Raw genomic sequence first — 18803 nt, forward strand, 5'->3', positions numbered from 1 at the left:
CGATGTTCCTGCAGTGCTGAGAAATTCGCATAGATGGTGGCGTCACTTTTCCTTCGTAATTTTGAGAAACTCTATAATGTTTACACAAGTAAAAATGCCTTGCAATACCAGAAAAAGACCTTCAAATGGCTTCCGTCCACAAAGAGCTAAATAAGTGGTGAAGAGAAAAATTTAAAGGCAATCATTCTGATGTTTTGGCATCTGCGCTAGCAGTGAGATAACTTTTCTGTGACGCAGCTGAGTAATAGTCAGCGGCAACCTTCACGAAACCCACACAGCTGGCGACGGGGTCACTGATATCCTCTGCACATACTTCCTCCTCTTTATTTTTTTTTTCGAGGCTTCACAAGAGCACCAACAACATCGGGACTTTGAGAAATGGCATTACTGCAGCTAGTGCAGTAAAAACGTTTTTGCAGGCCACTTTTTAAACAGTGAAGCTGGCTTGGCTGTGCCCAGCTTTGAATCCTGTCACGAAGTCCGCGTTTTGCCTCCATCGAAATGCGAGAGGCACTTCTGTGCTGTGCAATGTCAGTGCACAATTTAAGATCCCCAGGTGGTCGAAAATGTTCAGGAGCCATCCACTTTGGCACCTCTCTTTCTTCTTTCACTCCCACCTTCCTCCCTTCCCTGATTGCCCTTCAGGTATCCACCGAGAAGTAAAGTAGTTACTGCACCATTTCCTTCCCTCAAAATAATTTTTTTTTAAAGCTGACTGAGGCGGATAGCACATGCAGCCCATGAACCACATGCATCGTTTCATGTCAGCATCTGTGTTTCTGAACATAAGCGACGAGTTTAGCACGAAGCAAGGCAAAAAAAAGTGAGGTCACGCACCCTACAAATGTTTGAAATTGGTAAGGGCATAAGAAGTTTAATGAAAATGTGGAGGTGCGGTATATTTTTCCTGTGGCATCAAATTGCGAAAGCTCCGCAAAGCTGTAAAGACATTGGCCTCAGAGCCCTGTTCTATTTAGTTTGGTTTGGTTTGGTGGGGCGTGTCACTTAAAAGTAATAAATTCCAATTGAGGACTAACCTAGCTTCAGATTTATGGTTACGTCACAAAACAGAATGGTGTGCGAACATCCAAAACTTCGAATAGTTTCGTACTGCTCTTCACTCTTCGAACGCCCCAAAAAATGAGAAATTACCAATTTCTTGATTTTACACACGCACGCACACACACTCACGGTGAGACATCTCGACATTTTCAAACAGGCAGTATCTAGCATTTTTCACATGAGTTACCCTGCTCTTTCCGCATGAAACTGACTGCCAGCATGCGGCAAATGCCCGCACGTAGTATTGCTAAGCCTTGAATAAAATCAATGGGCTGTCACGGCCATCGAGAGCTGCCGCTGGCCGGCAGGTACATGCTCACAGGTCGAAAAACAAGTGCAGCATGTACCATCATTGAGCGATGCCTTGATGCAGTCGACATCTGTCTGGCAACCTAACTGGCAGCGATCCTCTCATTTTATAGTCAACTACGATAACAGATGTGGCGCGGCTTGTGCAGAAGTTGTGGCCTGCGTGCACTGCTGCGGTTGTTTTGCAGTGACCGCTCTGGTTGGTCTCAATTTTTTTCAGTTAGGATCTAGAAACTGTGTATATTAATCAGGCCCCAGAGGACAAGAAAAAGCGCACGGCAGAAACGACGAGCTCGAATTCGCCTAGCCCACACAAGCGCACTGCGTATTCTTCATGTAATGTATCCATGTGCTGTTGATAAAATTAATGCCATTGTACAGTAAACTTTAAAAACTGCCACTTTGCAATGCACTTATGACCAAAAGAAATAAAATGAGTGCACTCATGAGCCCTCATATAAATTAAAGCTCTTATGCAAATAATTATGATGGAGAATAGACCCTGTACAAGAAGAAAATACGTCACAGAATGCACACAACAAGGCACGACATGCAGAAATGGCACAAACCTTGAGCTGGGTGTTCAGCACACGGCCTACTGATGGGAAACAACCAGTATCATATTGATGCCCGAGTAGCCACTGAGTGCTTAGGCTCAGCTCAGCATCATCAAAGAAAACATATTGGCGGGCTTGTCCAAAAGTCCGCACCACAAATGCTGCCAGCCACAGGCTAGGTTCAGGATCTGCAGTGCCAAAGGCACTATAGCCATTGTTCTGATGCCTGTAGTTGAGCTGCTGTTGGTAACCTAAAGCAAGGAGAGAAAGCAGTACCACATCAGAGTGTATTTGTGAAGACATTCTTTAAAACCAGAACATATACCCTGCAGTTGTCCTGTATGACAAGATGTTGTAGTATAATATGCTGCTGCTTTAACTATCATGAAAGTTTCTCACATGCACTTCAGCATCACTGCACATAACATTTAGACTACAAAAATACTGTTTATGCGGGAGGTGCAGGGTTCGATCCCCAGTGCCGCCGGGTACCCACCGGTGATACAATAGGTACAAGCTTTCCCCTGGTCTGGTGCTCGGCTTATTTAGGGTGAAATGCTTGGGAAATGGGTCTTTGACCCCACCTTGAGAAAATGCAAAATACCTTGTGTCATGGCGCTCTTTGGCCACAGTTGCCCTTGCGCCATAAAAATCCATAATCATCATCATAAAAATGCTGTTCCTGTCCAATTATCTTAAATTAGCACATTTGTGGACACAATATGCCAGTGTGTGTCTGTGTGGCCACCAAGTAAAACGTCAGGTGTCCGCAGCGAGCTGAACGTGAGAGCCGCCCCCAACAAAAGGCGAGCAACAAAATCTGCATCAGCGGAGGAGGAAAGACGGACACAGCAACACCTCCAAGCGAGCAGCCAGTGTGGAGAAAGCACAAGCGGAGCCTAAAGCGAGTGCGTGTTATTGACATATCCATCGCGACGGGCCAAGTAAGGCGAAATGTGTAAAACAAAAAAATTTTAAGGCACAAAACAATCAATTATAGCAAGCCATAAAGCCAGTGAAAGTAAAGCAAAATTAATAGCTGCAACTTTCAGGCAATGAGATGTGGCAAAAGGGAAAAGCATCAAATATAAAAGCATCATCCTAAATGCACATTCTGCTTACACAGTTCACTGCATCAGACCATCTGAGTGTCTGTCAGTATTTTGTATCACATTAAATTCTGCAAGCAGCTGGTGATTACCCTCTTAGTTCGTTACACTTCCTGACCTTTTTCTTCCGCTGATGTCTAGATTTATTCATGCTTTTGTGGCCAACCTGTGATGATGCTTCTCCTGAGCTTGGCCACCAAGGGATGATTGGATTGCCCCACAGAGAAGAGGTAGTCCAGCACCACCACACGGGTGGCCAACATAGCCAAGTTCTGTTCGCCACAGCCAGTTGGCAGTTGAACGAGGGACTCCAGGCCTGATGCTACAACTGGGCTGAGTATGTCACCTGTACCCCAGCGAGCAAGGGTTGACATGGGAGTGGGTGAAGGGTGACAATGTGCGAAGTGTGAACAATAAGTCTGCTTCTGAGATAGAATACAAATGCACTTATTACGCACATGGCTCGATGCCCTGTCTGCGTTGCTGCTTACTTCAGTTTGATATTCTGCTCTGATGGCTAACAGCACTCTAAACTTTGGCATTTCAAACATTAAGTGAACTTAATTTATTTGCTAGAAATAAATAAAATTTAACCACTCAAGATAGTATAAAATTTGGGACATCTTGTTCTAGGCACAGTAAACTATGGATTCAGGCTGTAGTACAGGCTCAATTGATCTGTTAGATGCACTGGAACGTATAGTTTCTTGGATGGCAATGTAAATTTATGGTAGCCAGGACAGTGTCTCAGTTCTGAGAGAGCAATAATGTAGTGCATACCGCCACAGTTAGTTTAAAATACAGGGGCTTAAAAGGCAGTTTAAAATATATGTAACACCAGCAAAGGGTTTTAAAAAACTGGTGCTTGTTGTGGGACTGAAACCATAACATTGTGGTTGCTTATAGAACAAGTGGAAGGATTCTTTATGTCATAATTTTTATAATTGGTTATAACTGAAAGGAATCAACCACTGACAAAGACGTATGGCGTAAATTAAAATACTGTGCCTCATATCGTAAGAATTGAGCGCTGCAATATCAAAGAAATGAGGATTTATAATTCTAACTCTACACTGGAAATTGCACAAAACTAACTGAAGTGCCATCTTGTGGTGAAACCTTGCCATTATCAGTGTATCCGATCACATGACCATTTCTCGGTATAATATCACTTATTTTTTTTTTAAGTGCACAGCGTTTTTTTCTTTCAGGTGTGTCAGTCATGTTTTACTATAGTTTATGTTCTCTCTAGTGTGCCCTTCGATGAAAAGCAACACTCCTTTCGCATTGTCGGCCATGTGCTTTTAGCTTTTGTTGCTAGATGGTGCCATAGTGTTTTGAATTTTTTGGATGGAGCAATAACATGGCCCTCTAAAACTCTCGTTTACAAGGTGTACATCACTGTGTCACTAACAGCTTTGGGTGTGGAAATATCAAAATGGCTGCTACGCTATACTAAAAACGCCTTATTATTGTCTGGCCAGTGAGATTTACATTAGTGCTGACACACCACTTTTGCTGATGTGCAACGCCATCGCGCTCACTGATCACGGTTGCCAGCATCAGATATAAAAATGTACGCATGCAGTGATAAAAAAATTCTTGGTATAAATCTTCTACAGTGTTTCTAACAAAATCATTGTGGAATTGAGCGCCTTAGATGGCAAGCTGAATTTTAAGTGGTCAAAAAAATTGGGTGCTTAAAATTCAGCGTTCAGTCCCTAGAAAAGATTTTTAGCATAGACAACACCGTTACTTCTTTGCATGAGGGAAGAGTGAAAAGCTCACCATTTTCTTTAAACACAATAAATTACGACAAATAGAACCTGTCCAAAGCAAGTTTACGATTGGTGCAAGTAACATTTCACAGTATGTGCAAGAGGTTGTCCGCCAAGATTTAAGAAACCTCTCTTTCCGCAAAGGCGCTCGGCCTACTGATCCTACTGATCCAGAGTACCCACCCGTGGTGGCCCCATTGGTAGAAATTATTCCAGAGCCCTCCACTACGGCATCTCTTTCTTCTCTCAGTCCCTCCTTTATCCATCCCTTTCCTTATGGCGCCCCCAGGATGTGAGTCAGATACTGCGCCACTTCCTTTCCCCAAAAACCAATTTTCATTTCATTTTCATTTCCACACAAGTCAACACACATAATGATAAGCTTTGTAGCTTTCTTATGAAAAACATGCGGTGCACTCTAAAAGCTATTTGTAAAGCATTTGGAATGTCTTTTCTTACCTGAAACCATAAACAGTCCTCTAGAGGAGCCGGGAATGGCATTGCTGGGAAGCTTTAGTACAAAGCTGCGAGTTGCTGTGCCATTTTCTGTGGCTGCAAAGATTGGTTGACAGTTTTGAAATGCACAATGAAAGCATCATTTGTATGTAGAACTGTTTGCTACCTTTGCTACCTTTGATTAACCTCTCACAGATTATCAAGAGTGAAGTAATTAGCTACAAGGTCTAGATGCTAGTCATTTTAACAGACAAGAATTTACGTACAACCTAAAATTCTGAAGATATGATTCGACATTAAAATGCAATTTAGCGTCATCCTGACATACATGCATGACATAGTGAAAAAATAGAACTTACTGTTAATGCATATGTATTCAGAGACTGACTTTGTCCTGGGTATCCCCTCTGGCTGAAAGGCAGATGACGTTTTTTTTTTTTAACACAAAAGCATAAAAGCACAAAAAAATCCTGGCACATGCACCACTTTATGCAGCAGGTATACTAGCAAAGTATTCATAACTACTAGCTTTCCATAGAAGCTGATGCTTATATCCAGACACAAGAAATGTTATGAAACAGTAATGCATCAGTAACGCATTTTATTTGCTATGTGTTAACAATGTCAGGGAAACAAACAGATAAAGTAATTCATCACACTTTTTACTTTCTAAATAATATACTTCAGACAAGACAATAACAAATGCAAAACAGAGAAACATGGTTAACCTTAGTAACGTACTAATGATCAATGAAACTTTCTTGCCAAAACACTATTTTTGTTTCTTCACAGGCCTGCTTAGAGCTAATGCTGCTAAGGAAAAAAAAGTTATGCTTTTAGCGCAAGGATCGCTTAAAAAGACGTACTTTATTGCCTTACCAAAACATGCAGGCTTTTGAGCACAGCATCTCGAGCTCTTCTTGTTTCGAGAACACTGCCAGGATCACAAATGGAATCATCTCGAGGAAGGCTCAGGGCATGAGCCGTGATGTTGATTTGGCCCATACACTCTGCCCTTGCATAAAACCTCAATGAAGCCGTGTCATCACTGCACAGGCAGAAGCGTTTTTGCACCCTGCCAGTCACCTTAAAACAGTCGGCATCAGCAGTCACACCAAACTTGACCTGTAAAAAGGAGGTCGTGCCAACATGTCATAAAAGATGTCACAAAAAGAAAATATTATAAGCAGTGTATTAAGAACCGTAATGACAAATATGCACTGTGCTTCGTGCACGAATGCTACATTATATCTTCCCCAAGGCCACGTTCAAGAGAGTGAGATGTAAATGTTCAGGACCAAATTATGTTAGCAGCGAACGCAATCTAGTGTAGTTCCCCATCTCTTGAGTATTACTGGTTCTTTTCAACAGCTCTCCTACTGTTACAGCCACAGGCAGAAACAAACTGTGCATGCACATCATGATATAAATAAAAATGTGACTTAAAATAAATAATTTTAATAATGTGATTTGATTTCATTTGATTTGATTTAAATGGAACAAGCTCGTGGTCAAGAACCACCATTGGTAACAAGAGCTACATCCAGTTGCCCGAATGCTTTACTGTGCCTTTAGTCTCGCTTGGATCAAAAATAGGCAAAAGTTCAGACAGTAAAACCACATAACATTTTGATCGAACCTTGAAGCTCACAGAAGAAAGAAAAATGAGAGAAGTTGTCTCTCAACCTCAATCGTGACAAGAAAAGTTCATAAATATTAAGAAATAAGAAAATTTCAACAAAACTCTTGCAAAAAAATCATCATCATCATCATCATCATCAGCCCTACTACACCCACTGCAGGGCAAAGGCCTCTCCCATGTCTCTCCAATTAACCCTATCCTTTGCCAGCTGCATCCACCCTTTGCCTGCAAACTTCTTAATCTCATCCGCCCATCTAACCTTCTGCCGCCCCCTGCTACGCTTACTTTCTCTTGGAACCCACTCCGTTACCCTTAAAGACCAGCGGTTATCTTGCCTTCGCATTACATGCCCTGCCCAAGCCCATTTCTTTCTCTTGATTTCGACTAGGATGTCATTAACCCGTGTTTGTTCCCTCACCCACTCTGCCCGCTTCCGATCTCTTAACGTTACACCTATCATTTTTCTTTCCATGGCTCGCTGCGTTGTCCTTAACTTAAGCTGAACTCTTTTCGTTAGCCTCCACGTTTCTGCCCCATAGGTGAGTACCGGTAAGATTATGCTGTTGTACACTTTCCTCTTGAGGGAAATTGGTAAACTGCCACTCATGATCTGCGAGAATTTGCCATATGCGCTCCACCCCATTCTAATCCTTCTAGTTATCTCCCTCTCATGATCCGGATCAGCTGTCACTACCTGCCCTAAGTAGACGTATTCCGGCACAATTTCTAGGCTCTCGCTGCCAATTGTGAACTGTTGTTCACTTGCTAGGCTGTTGAACATTACCTTGGTTTTCTGCATGTTAATTTTTAGACCCATCGTTCTGCTCTGCCTGTCTAACTCGTTGATCATGATTTGCAGTTCACCTCCTGAGTGACTCAGCAAGGCAATGTCATCAGCAAATCTCAGATTATTTAGGTATTCTCCATTTATTCTTATTCCCAACTGTTCCCAATTCAGGCCTCGAAATACCTCCTGCAAACATGCGGTGAACAGCATTGGCGAGATCGTGTCTCCTTGCCTGACGCCCTTCCTTATTGGAATTTTATTGCTGACTTTATGGAGGACTATAGTAGCTGTGCAGTTGCTATATATATCTTCCAGTATTTTGACATAAGGCTCTTCTACCCCCTGATTACGCAATGCCTGTATGACTGCTGAGGTTTCCACTGAGTCGAATGCTTTCTCGTAATCAATGAAAGCTATATATAGAGGTTGGTTATATTCTGCGCATTTCTCTATCACCTGATTGATGGTGTGAATATGATCTATTGTAGAATATCCTTTACGAAAGCCTGCCTGATCATTTGGTTGATTAAAGTCTAACGTTGCCCTGACTCTATTAGCGATTACCTTAGTAAATACTTTGTAGGCAACGGATAGTAAGCTGATCGGCCTGTAATTTTTCAAGTCCTTGGCGTCTCCCTTCTTATGAATTAAGATAATGTTTGCATTCTTCCAAGCTTCTGGTACAGTCGAGGTCATAAGGCATTGCGTATACAGGGTGGCTAGTTTTTCTAGCACGATGTCCCCTCCATCCTTCAACAGATCTGCTGTTACCTGATCCTCCCCAGCTGCTTTTCCCCTTTTCATTGCTTCTAAGGCTTTCTTTACTTCATCTTTCGTTACTGTCGGGATGACGCATTGCTGTGCACTGCTGTCTTTTTCATTAGCGTTCTGATTACATTGGCTACTGTACAGGTCTGTGTAGAACTCTTCGGCTACGTTAACTATCTTATCCATATTGCTAATGACATTGCCCTGCTTGTCTCTTAATGCATACATCTGGTTTTTACCTATGCCTAGTTTCCTCTTCACTGTTTTTAGGCTACCTCCGTTCTTTAGAGCATGCTCGATTCTCTCCATATTAAACTTCCTTATGTCGGCTACCTTGCGCTTATTTATTAACTTTGATATCTCCGTTAGTTCTATTCTATCGGTAGTGTTAGATGCCTTCATGTTTTGGCGCTTCTTAATCAGATCTTTCGTCACCTGAGATAGCTTCCCGGTATCTTTTCGAACTGTCCTACCGCCTACTTCTACTGCGCACTCCGTAATTATTGATGTCAGGTTATCGTGCATTGAATGAACATCAAGATCATCTTCCTCAGTTAAGGCCGAGTATCTGTTTTTCAGCGCTATCCTAAACTCCTGTGCTTTCCCTCTTACGGCTAACTCGTTAATGGTCTTCTTCGCTAGCTTCTTCCGTTCCCTCTTCAAGTCTAGGCTAATTCTAGACCTTACCATTCTATGGTCGCTGCAACGCACCCTTCCGAGGACGGCCACATCCTGAATGATGCCAGGTTTAGCGCATAGTATGAAGTCTATTTCATTTTTAATCTCACCATTGGGGCTCTTCCAGGTCCACTTCCTGTTTTCTCGTTTGCGGAAGAAGGTATTCATGATCCGTAAATTATTTCTATCCGCGAATTCGACTAATAACTCTCCCCTGCTATTTCTAGAGCCTATCCCATAGTCACCTACCGCGTGGTCGTCAGCCTGCTTCTTGCCCACCTTCGCATTGAAGTCGCCCATCAGTACAGTGTACTGCGATTTTACTCTATTCATTGCTGATTCTACGTCCTCATAGAAGCTTTCAACGGTCTGGTCATCATGGCTGGATGTGGGTGCGTAGGCCTGCACCACTTTCAGCTTGTACCTCCTATTCAGCCTAATTACTATAGCTGCTACCCTCTCGTTAATACTGTAGAACTCCTCTACGTTGCCAGCTATATCCTTATTAATAAGGAAACCCACACCTAGTTCTCGTCTACCCTCTAACCCGCGATAGCACAGTATGTGTCCGTCCTTTAGTACTGTATACGCCTCACCTGTCCTCCTAACTTCGCTAAGCCCTATCACATCCCATTTAATTCCCGCTAGTTCCTCGAACAGCACTGCTAGGCTAGCCTCACTAGCTAAAGTTCTAGCGTTAAACGTTGCCAGGTTCAGATTCCAATGGCGGCCTGTCCGGAGCCAGAGATTCTTAGCACCCTCCGCTGCGTCACAGGTCTGACCGCCGCCGTGGTCAGTTGCTCTGCAGCCGCTGGGGACTGAGGGCCGAGGGTTAATTGGTTTGATCATAGAAGGTTGTGGCCAAGATGATACCCATTCATTAAAAGCTAACACAGCACTGATAAATATGTCATAATTATAACCCTTAGTTTTTGGGTAAAACTCACTTTACCCAACTTTTGCACCCCGAACACATTTCTTAAAAATTGGGTTAAACCCGATTTCTAAACGAAAATGCCCCTTTTAGAGAACACACAAGGGCAAGGGAATGAGGGGCTCGTTATGATATACTAAAATATGAGAGAGCCTAAAGAACATGAGGTTTCCTGAACAAAGCTTAAGACACTGCACGTAGTGGACATCCTGATATTATTCTGCAGGAGTGTTCCTTCAGCAGGTGATCTTAAACTACTTTTATAGCTTGTTATTCATGGCTTGGCTTAATTTGAGGATATGTTCAAAAACTAGCTTTTAGAAGCACAAGGCCAAACCATGCACTCTTACTCATCAGGAATTTATTTGGCATCATATGTCAAGTGCTATCCAAGCTAATGGTGTCCTGCTCCAGGACTCTTGCCCATTTAAAATAGCCTCTTTGATCTTTAATGCCTGTTTTCACAGTATACAAGGCAGGCAGGCCTTGCATGCACGTGAAGTGCTGCGTAGGAGATTAACAGTTTACGTGATGAAATAATTGTAACAGAGGAGAAAAATGTAATCTGATGAACAATTCTTATCAGCACAACCTGTCATTTCCATATTTGTGAAATATTAAACAAAAAATAGGGTGTTTTGTGTCCCACACAAAAACGAGCGCTTGTAGTAAATTATTTTTTGTTGCAAAAAAAAAAATACCCGAAAAAACATGAATAATGGAAATTTTTGCTGAATAACCTGATTTGTACCCAAATTTAAACTAAAAAATATTACCAGACTTTTACCCCCTGAATTCTTGAAAAAATAAAAGCCAAAAGTGAAGGGCCCTAGTCATAATGCACATGGTATGATGCATTTTTAAGTGATAGCAAGTGATCGTTCAAGGATTAGACACCTAATTTTAGTTGCACGTTTTCTTCTCTGTAATGATGCATAAGACATCAGAATACATAAGTCACCATGTGGTTATCGCTTATGACCACAAATTATTTATAGTAACTAAATTTTTTCTTGATGCTGTTTTGGTTTTGGTTTCAACAACCGAACGATGGCGGTGACATGTATGAAATGTTTAGGTCATGTGAGGCATGAATAATATTACAATTTAATTCACTGATACATCGTTTGTTGTCTCTCCAGGTCTTGAAACAGGCTGAATTAAGCGTTGTAGTGATTTAAAACTAAGTATCAGCGATTATATTGCAGTTTTCCTCATGCCTCACGTGACCTAAACACGCCATCACAGCCACTGTTCATTCGTTGAAACCGAAACAGCATTATGAAGAAATCCAATTATAAATTATTTAACGCTCAAAGAGAGATACCACAGGGTGACCTATGCATATTAATGTTTAAAGCATCATTTGAAAGAAGAAAACACACAAGCAAAAATTTGATGTCTACGCTCTTAAGTAAAGGCAGAGAAGCAGAACTCACAGGTATGCACGACTTCAGGTAACTAAACAGCGAAGCAGTGACAGGAATAATCTCTCCACGTCTGGTGATGTTGGGAAGCGACAGCTGAATGAAGAAGGGCTGCATAGCATCCACAGAATCTGTGGCGACACCCAGGCCGTGAGATGTGTGTACGCACACAGCGCCTGCTCTCCACTTAGTCACAGAATGGGGCAACTCTCGGCTCAGGTTGAGTGGTACATCCCTGCAGAGAGAGAGACATTTTAATGATTACATCATTATAGGGTGAAACTGAAAATGTTCATATCAGTGCTGCTAAGTTTTTAAAGCGAATTTCAAAATGTGATGCAACTACTAGCTTGAGACCTGCATGTAGAAATAAAAGAAGATGACACGAGAGCTGTGACACTTTGAGTGCCACTGCAGAGGCAACTGTCATCAAAAGAAGACAGAACTGACAGCTCAAGTCTGTCATCAGAATGAGGCACATAGGAATTTTTGTGTACCAGCACAAGTAAACAAAATGCCACTATGTGACAAATATATATACTCTGCATCTTTCAAATTTGTTCATAATATCACATTTGTAACATCGATGGACTAATGAAATATAATGGTGTGCTATGTGCAGCATCTTCCTCTAGTAAAACATATACCTGGGCTAGCTGGTAAATGTTCGCCATAATTTAAACAGTAGTGTGAAAAAATGAAAAAAGAAAAACAGAAGAGCAGAACAACAGTACCAGAGGTGCATTTACTGTAGGCATTTGCATTAGTCCTGTTCTCTTCCATCTTTCTCAGTGTCCTATAGCTGACAGGCAACATGTATGTAAGGCAACTTTTTTGAAAGTTCTGTCATAATGTAGCTAGCTTTGCTGAGTCATCACTGAATTGTATGTCAAATAGCACTGGATTCCCTTTCTGCATGTTTCTCAGTTTAAGTGGGAGGAACAGTTCTGCTACTCTCCCTCAGCAAAAAGTAAAGTATAAAAGAAATGTATTAATCTATTTCCAATTTTCTTCCATTTCCTTCTGCCATTAATATACAACCTTTGGATACATAAAAAAAAGCAATACGATAATTAACCCCCTGCACAATACGACTATATAAATGACCAATTTCCTTTTCCTCATATTATAATACATAAAATTACTTGACTCATACAATTCAACAGTCCATGTTAAGCTAATAAACCACAAAATGAATAAGATAAAAGCTATCAGTGCACATGATTGAACTTAGTGAGGTAATTTTAGTCTATAAAATGAGCAAGTCACATGTAGTTAGCTTTTACAACTGAGCAGGATGCAGATCAAATTTGATGAACATTCACTTTTCCGGCCAGTTGACCATCAGTGCCAAAAAAAAATGCATTACAGTAACACTTCGTTGAAACGTTTTTTTTAAATAGAAATGCGGAATAAAAACTTATTGTCTGGGAAAACATACGAGTCAATTAAACCACCCAATTTTGAAAAATGTGACTACTGAATGAGGATAATTGTCATTTTTCACTTCATAAAAATCTCCAATAGCACTTCTTGGCACAAGGTCTGAACGACTCCTTTCCTAGTGCTTGCAGAATTCAGTCCGCATTTGTCTTGTCATTGGCAGGAAGAAATTTCACAGCACATCCGGTTCGTTTACAGCAAAAACAAAATTAATCCGAGTTTCTTCCTCGTTTTTGGATGCTTTGCTCCCTTGTACAAATGCTTAGCGGAAAAGGCGCCTTCTTGTCCTTGAGAAGTGTTTTTGTGCTGCATTCACCAGACCCAGCCAGTTTGCACATAAACGCATCCCTGTAGCCTTCAGGTGTTTCGCCCCCTTGTCCTAAGCACTCTGAAGAGGGCACTTTGTTTATCCTCTTTATGTTGCGTCCTTGCGGGAACTGCCTGCTTGTTTGCAAACGTTTTTTGTGCTTCACCCCTTTGCGCCACGGCGCTGCAGAGAAGCCACACTGACGGGTGACTGTCGCTGCATTTTAGATCTATGCCACGTGCCCCCAGATTCGGCCCACTCCTATGTTTGCACATAGTTGGTCGCTAAACATACTACACGACCTGATTTGTTTGAAATTTTTAACCTAGCAGCCAGGACAACGTGCTATTTGGGAACGAAAACAGTGCTCTATTGGCCATTTTTATTGCCTGCGATTCTAAGTGTATGAATTGGAAGGTATGAACCGGTAACGTATGAACCAGGAACGTATCAATGAGGTTTTACTATGTGCTTAGTATAGTGCCTGTTACTTCAGGCCTTTTGCCGAGGTATGTGCGTATAAATACCTACATGCAGCATTTTGGGACATGTCTGCCTTTCAGTGGATTTCAAGCAAATACTGCAGTTCCTCTTTTTGTGAAAAATGTCTTGCCCTCGCATTGCAAAGAAGTGCAACCTGACTAAACGATATTATAGAATGATTCTATACACTCCCAGGTGCTGAGTAAGCTGATCATTCAGCCGCAAACAAGTGCCGCCTTGTGCAAATTCAGATAGTGCTGCTGACGAAAGCAGCTTTTTGTATCACAATTTACAAGCACATTGCCCAAATGTAGCTGTAGGAAGACCAGATATAAGTATCAGCAGAGCGCAATGAAAACCAGGTGAATAACCAAGTGTGATGTGGAAAGAAATTTTTTTAAAGTATAAGGATATATACTTTCAAATGGAGATCAAAAGAAGCTTTAGAGCACTATGGATACCAAGTTTTTGCTTGTGTATTTTCTTGTTTCATACAATATGTTAAACATTGTATACATGGAGTATCACATGGTATTTGTCTACGACTGCTAAATAATTTATAATTGAATTTTTTCTTCATGCTGTTTCGGTTTCAATCGAATGATGACTGTGATGTGTAGTTGAGCTTTAGGTCACATGCGGCATGAAAAAAAATGGCAATATAACTGCTGATACGTCGTTTGTTGTAATTCTAGCTTTTAAAGCAGGCTGGTTTAAGTGCTTTAGTGAGTTAAAACTACGTATCAGCATTTATATTGAAGTTTTTCTTTGCCTCATGTGATGTAAAGTTTGGTTGATGGAGCCGAAACTGAAGCAGCATGAGAAAAGAAATTAAATTATACATTAGTTAGTAGTTGTAGATGAATACCACATGGTGATCCGTGTATTCTAATGTCTAACATATCATTTGAAAGAAGAAAACACGCAAAAAAATTAGGTGCCTATAGTCCTTCAAGTCTGAAAACTTGATGTAATTTATTGCCACTTGTCTATTAGTGTGCACTGCACTTGCCTTTGCACCCAATGATCAACACACTTCCCCCTCTCACACCTTATTCTTCCTCATGTCCCTTTTACATAGAAGAGATGGGTTACTTCACGGAACTTTTTACCCCTTTCTCTAGCATCGCATAGCGCCTGTCACTAATGTTGTAAACAGTTCAGCTGCCACTGCACCCTTTCAGACCCCTGTTAATCCACAAGGACACCTATTCTTCACAACCTGAACGTGGGCCTTTTAATAAAATGCTTCAGTTATTCATTTCAGGAGTGTGACCTCTGCATGGCTGATCACACTCTGTCCACTTGTACTATGAGTATGAAGAGGTTGACTATAGCTAATTTCTTATCATGTTACTTTTTATTTTTTATTTACTTTTAAACAATGAAAAGCATTGCTCAAGATGCCTATTTTGGTACCTATTTTAATTTTCTGACTCCAAATGCCCACCTCATTTGCGTCTTCTTAATGCCTAGATTTCGAGGCCGTGAAGGTGGGTTACTGGAGGACACGGCAATTGAAATGCAGATTTTCCCATGCATACATTTGGTACCATCCGCTCAGGACACAATTACTGTACTGCTCAACTTAATATCTGAAGCAATGCTTTTACTAAAAGCAAAAATAAAGAATGCTCCACTCTAAGCTTAAATTTCAATTGCGTTTCGTGTCAACTTAGATCCCAAACTTGCCCTCGAATGTGATGGAGCTCCCAGAGCCAGGTATCAGGGAAGTGACTACGGATGTCCACTGCAGACTTTGGAACTGTAGCTACTGGGGCCAGCTCAGCAATCTCACCATCACCCCCATCTGCACAAATAAAACCTCTGTCAGGGCAATTGCAATATTCACCACAGCCACAAAAGAGGTTCCCACAACAAAAAAAAAAAAAAAGGCACATCCAGTAGGCAATCACGTCAAAAACTTTTTTCATCCACTCCCCATGGTGAAGCGGTCAATATAACCACTAGCCTCACTATTCAAAAGCCCAATAAAGTTCTGATACTGTAAACTCTAGCTCTACTATTCTTTGTTTGTTTGTTTATTCATGCTGTCAACCAAAGTAAGAGAAATTTACAGGAGTGGAAAAAATACAACAAAGAAAATATACAAAGTCTCGCTCCACGACGAATGAAAAACGACAATGCAATACAATGGCAGTATCTATAAAAAGTGACATGCAGTGAACAAAGGCAAAATACACTCGTATTATGTGCATCAGAAACAGAAATACAAGCTAAGATGCATTCATATCAGAGAAGATGAGATCCTCTCAACCAGCAGCAAAGGCACAAACAGAGGAAGATATGACAACTGGATATGGTATTGCAATCCATTCTTTAATCGCCCTTGGAAAAAAAGCTATATTTCAAGGTATAATTCCGTGTAACTGGTGGCCATATGCATCAACTGTGCCTGTGTCTGGAGCGTTGATCTGATGAAATTACACAGAATTCAGATAAGTTAGTTTAAACCTGGTTATGAATAATTAGAAATAAATATAGACATAGGCACCAAGTTTTCAATCTGCCGGAAAGGGGGGGAGGGGGCAGTTAGCACCCTCTCTCTTTTTACATTTGCCCTTCCCCACCTCCTCCGGGCACGCTCCTTGGCAAGAGATATTTATTTATTTATTTTACTCTCAGGATACAGAGTACATTACAGAGGGGAACGGCAATTCACAGCAATACAGAAGATTAAAAAAAAAAGGTAAGGGGGCCAAGTGCTGATCCTTGAGAAGCCCCAGAACCAAGTGGTAGAGTAGAGGAATCAGCATCATTATTGCTGACAGATTCAAGATGAGAAGAAGGAAATCCACGGGTCCAGTTAAGAACTGCAGGGTCAATGTTCAGCACTCCTAGTTTATGTAACAGCAGTGAGTCGTTAGGCTCCGGGAGCCAAGCGGCAGCACTTGATGACTCACTGCAACGTAGCTGCAGCTTCCCGAAGCGACGTGACCTCAATTTATAGGGCATGCCGCATCTGTCTGCTACAACGCGCCAAAGCAGGCGTGCACATACACGTAGCTTTTACAGCACAAGTGTCCTCTCTCCCTCCCGCCAAGATGCGTGTCTTCATTGCTCAGGTGCGGTGGAAACGCCTGGAACCTTCTAGGGGCTTCTCCACCGGTGAGCCACCGCCACCTCTGAGTGATAGGGAGAGGATGAAGCCAAGTGTGCACGAGGTTACACACTCTCAACACGTTAAGAGGGGAGACTTCTCCAAGATTCTCAAACAGTCTATGCTGCGGCGTGCTTCCTTTGGGCCGCGCCAGCTTAACAAAAATGTGCGACGATTTTCCTGACACACAAGCCTCCCAGCGCGTCTGAGTATTATGCAATGCTGTTAATGAAAGGGCACCAAAATTTGCCTTTTTTTTCAGATTTTAAAACTATATAGCATTGTAACAAGGATTTACATAAGAAATGATTCCCGGCTTTAGGTACCCTAAATATGGTGTTTAAGATAGTGTGTAATGATCTGGCATAGCTGATATTGCCTACCATATGAAAGATGGCGCCTGGTATCTAGGTACGCTGGAGAAATGGATAGGGTGATTTCACGTAAGATCGAAGAAAGTATGGCTGCTCGATCACATAAATTTTTTCAATTTTTGCTATATTGTTGCCTGATGACTGAAAAGAAGAGGTTTGCAATTGATTTTACCCCAACTTTTTTTTCTAAGCACCCGAAATTAACAATGGCGAAGTGGTGTAGTGCCGCGCTCATGTGCTCCGCTGTTTTGGCCAACTATGGATTTTTATTTATTTATTTTCCATACCCCCAGTCGCCGAAGCATTATAGAGGGGATTGGGTTTACACAAATCGTAACAAGCAAACAGCGGGAATTTTAGCGAACAAACGCAATACAATACAAAATTTACGGGCAGTGAACTAGCACGCAATACAAACATTAGCAAAGCTGATCATAGCATAATGAAAGTAGTACAAATTTTCAACCAATAAACTAGAACATCATGCAAACATGAGCAAAACGCATCATGGCAAAAAATAAGAATAAAACAGGCTACTTGTGAAGAAAACTAAATCAAATCACGAAACAAAAATGCAGACAGGGACTGGCGAAAAAAGAAAACAACAAAATCGCTTATTTACACAGTGTCTACAGGAAGGCAGTTCTAGTCATTTAACATACATGACATGATTGAATAAAAAAAAGTGTTTGTGTGGCAGTGACTCTCGTGCAATTTGTGTTGATCAACATGTGACAAATGATACGTTGTCGCTGATATAAAGTGGCTCACGGCACGAGTTTGTTTATATATATACTTTGCTGCGCGCTTTTTTTTTGCTCCAGTGTACTGCACCGTTCCTGTCGTGAAGCATGCGGCTGGAAACAACGACATCGCTGTCAGCGACTGCCCGTTGCCCGTGTGAATGTGCCAGTTTGTAGCAGAAGATATGCTGCCCCCTGACCTCATCGCTCAGTCTCCTGGCGGGGCTCGAGCCCTCCAGCCCCCCCCATAGTCGGCACCTATATGAATATATATTTAACCATGCATATATATTTAACCACGCTAGCAAGTCTTTCATGTTTTAACAGGCCCATAAAAAAAAAGTCAAGTTTACAACCACAGCCCCTAACCACTTCCCCTGATAATAAAACAGTACTAATTTTATTAAATACACATAAAGAAAACAAACCAGCTGCTATAAAGAAGGCCTACCATTTTGTTAGCCAAGTTTTGCTTGTGTGCAAAAGATGTTTTAAATGAAGGGAGCACACTTTTGACCATTGATGACAATAATATACTGCCATCCTCAAAGGGTCACGGTCATTTCAAAAATTTGTTTCAAATGCCACACTTTCAACTTTTGCTAGCTCAGGAGCATAGTAGACTGGCATTTCTTCAATCTGATGTTTACACACCATTTTGTCAGTTCTTCAAATGCAAAGCATACAAATGGTTCAAATTCTTTTTCGAGCATTCTACAAGAAGGTAGTCTTATTTTTTATCAACTGCCATAAGTGATGATTAAGTCAAAGACTAGGCCAGTTTGTGCAGATTTACAGCAACACCTTAAGTAAGGATAGGACAAA

General features: G+C 41.4%; 1 protein-coding gene across 2 annotated transcripts in view; it reads right to left on the bottom strand.

Moving 5' to 3' along the window:
- Window positions 1-18803, bottom strand: part of LOC144125288 (pregnancy zone protein-like) — a 57679-nt gene that overhangs the window by 16143 nt on the left and 22733 nt on the right. The window contains exons 19-25 of one of the 2 annotated variants that reach the window (XM_077658539.1): window positions 15433-15567; window positions 11520-11742; window positions 6151-6396; window positions 5631-5682; window positions 5275-5367; window positions 3204-3383; window positions 1941-2179 (exon numbers count right to left, since the gene is read on the bottom strand). In XM_077658539.1, the coding sequence (XP_077514665.1) occupies window positions 1941-2179; window positions 3204-3383; window positions 5275-5367; window positions 5631-5682; window positions 6151-6396; window positions 11520-11742; window positions 15433-15567 (1168 nt within the window). The remainder of the gene's footprint in view (window positions 1-1940; window positions 2180-3203; window positions 3384-5274; window positions 5368-5630; window positions 5683-6150; window positions 6397-11519; window positions 11743-15432; window positions 15568-18803) is intronic. The other variant, XM_077658538.1, reaches the window with a different exon arrangement.

The sequence above is a fragment of the Amblyomma americanum genome, chromosome 3, assembly GCF_052857255.1.
Source record: "Amblyomma americanum isolate KBUSLIRL-KWMA chromosome 3, ASM5285725v1, whole genome shotgun sequence".
Lineage (NCBI taxonomy): Eukaryota > Metazoa > Arthropoda > Arachnida > Ixodida > Ixodidae > Amblyomma > Amblyomma americanum.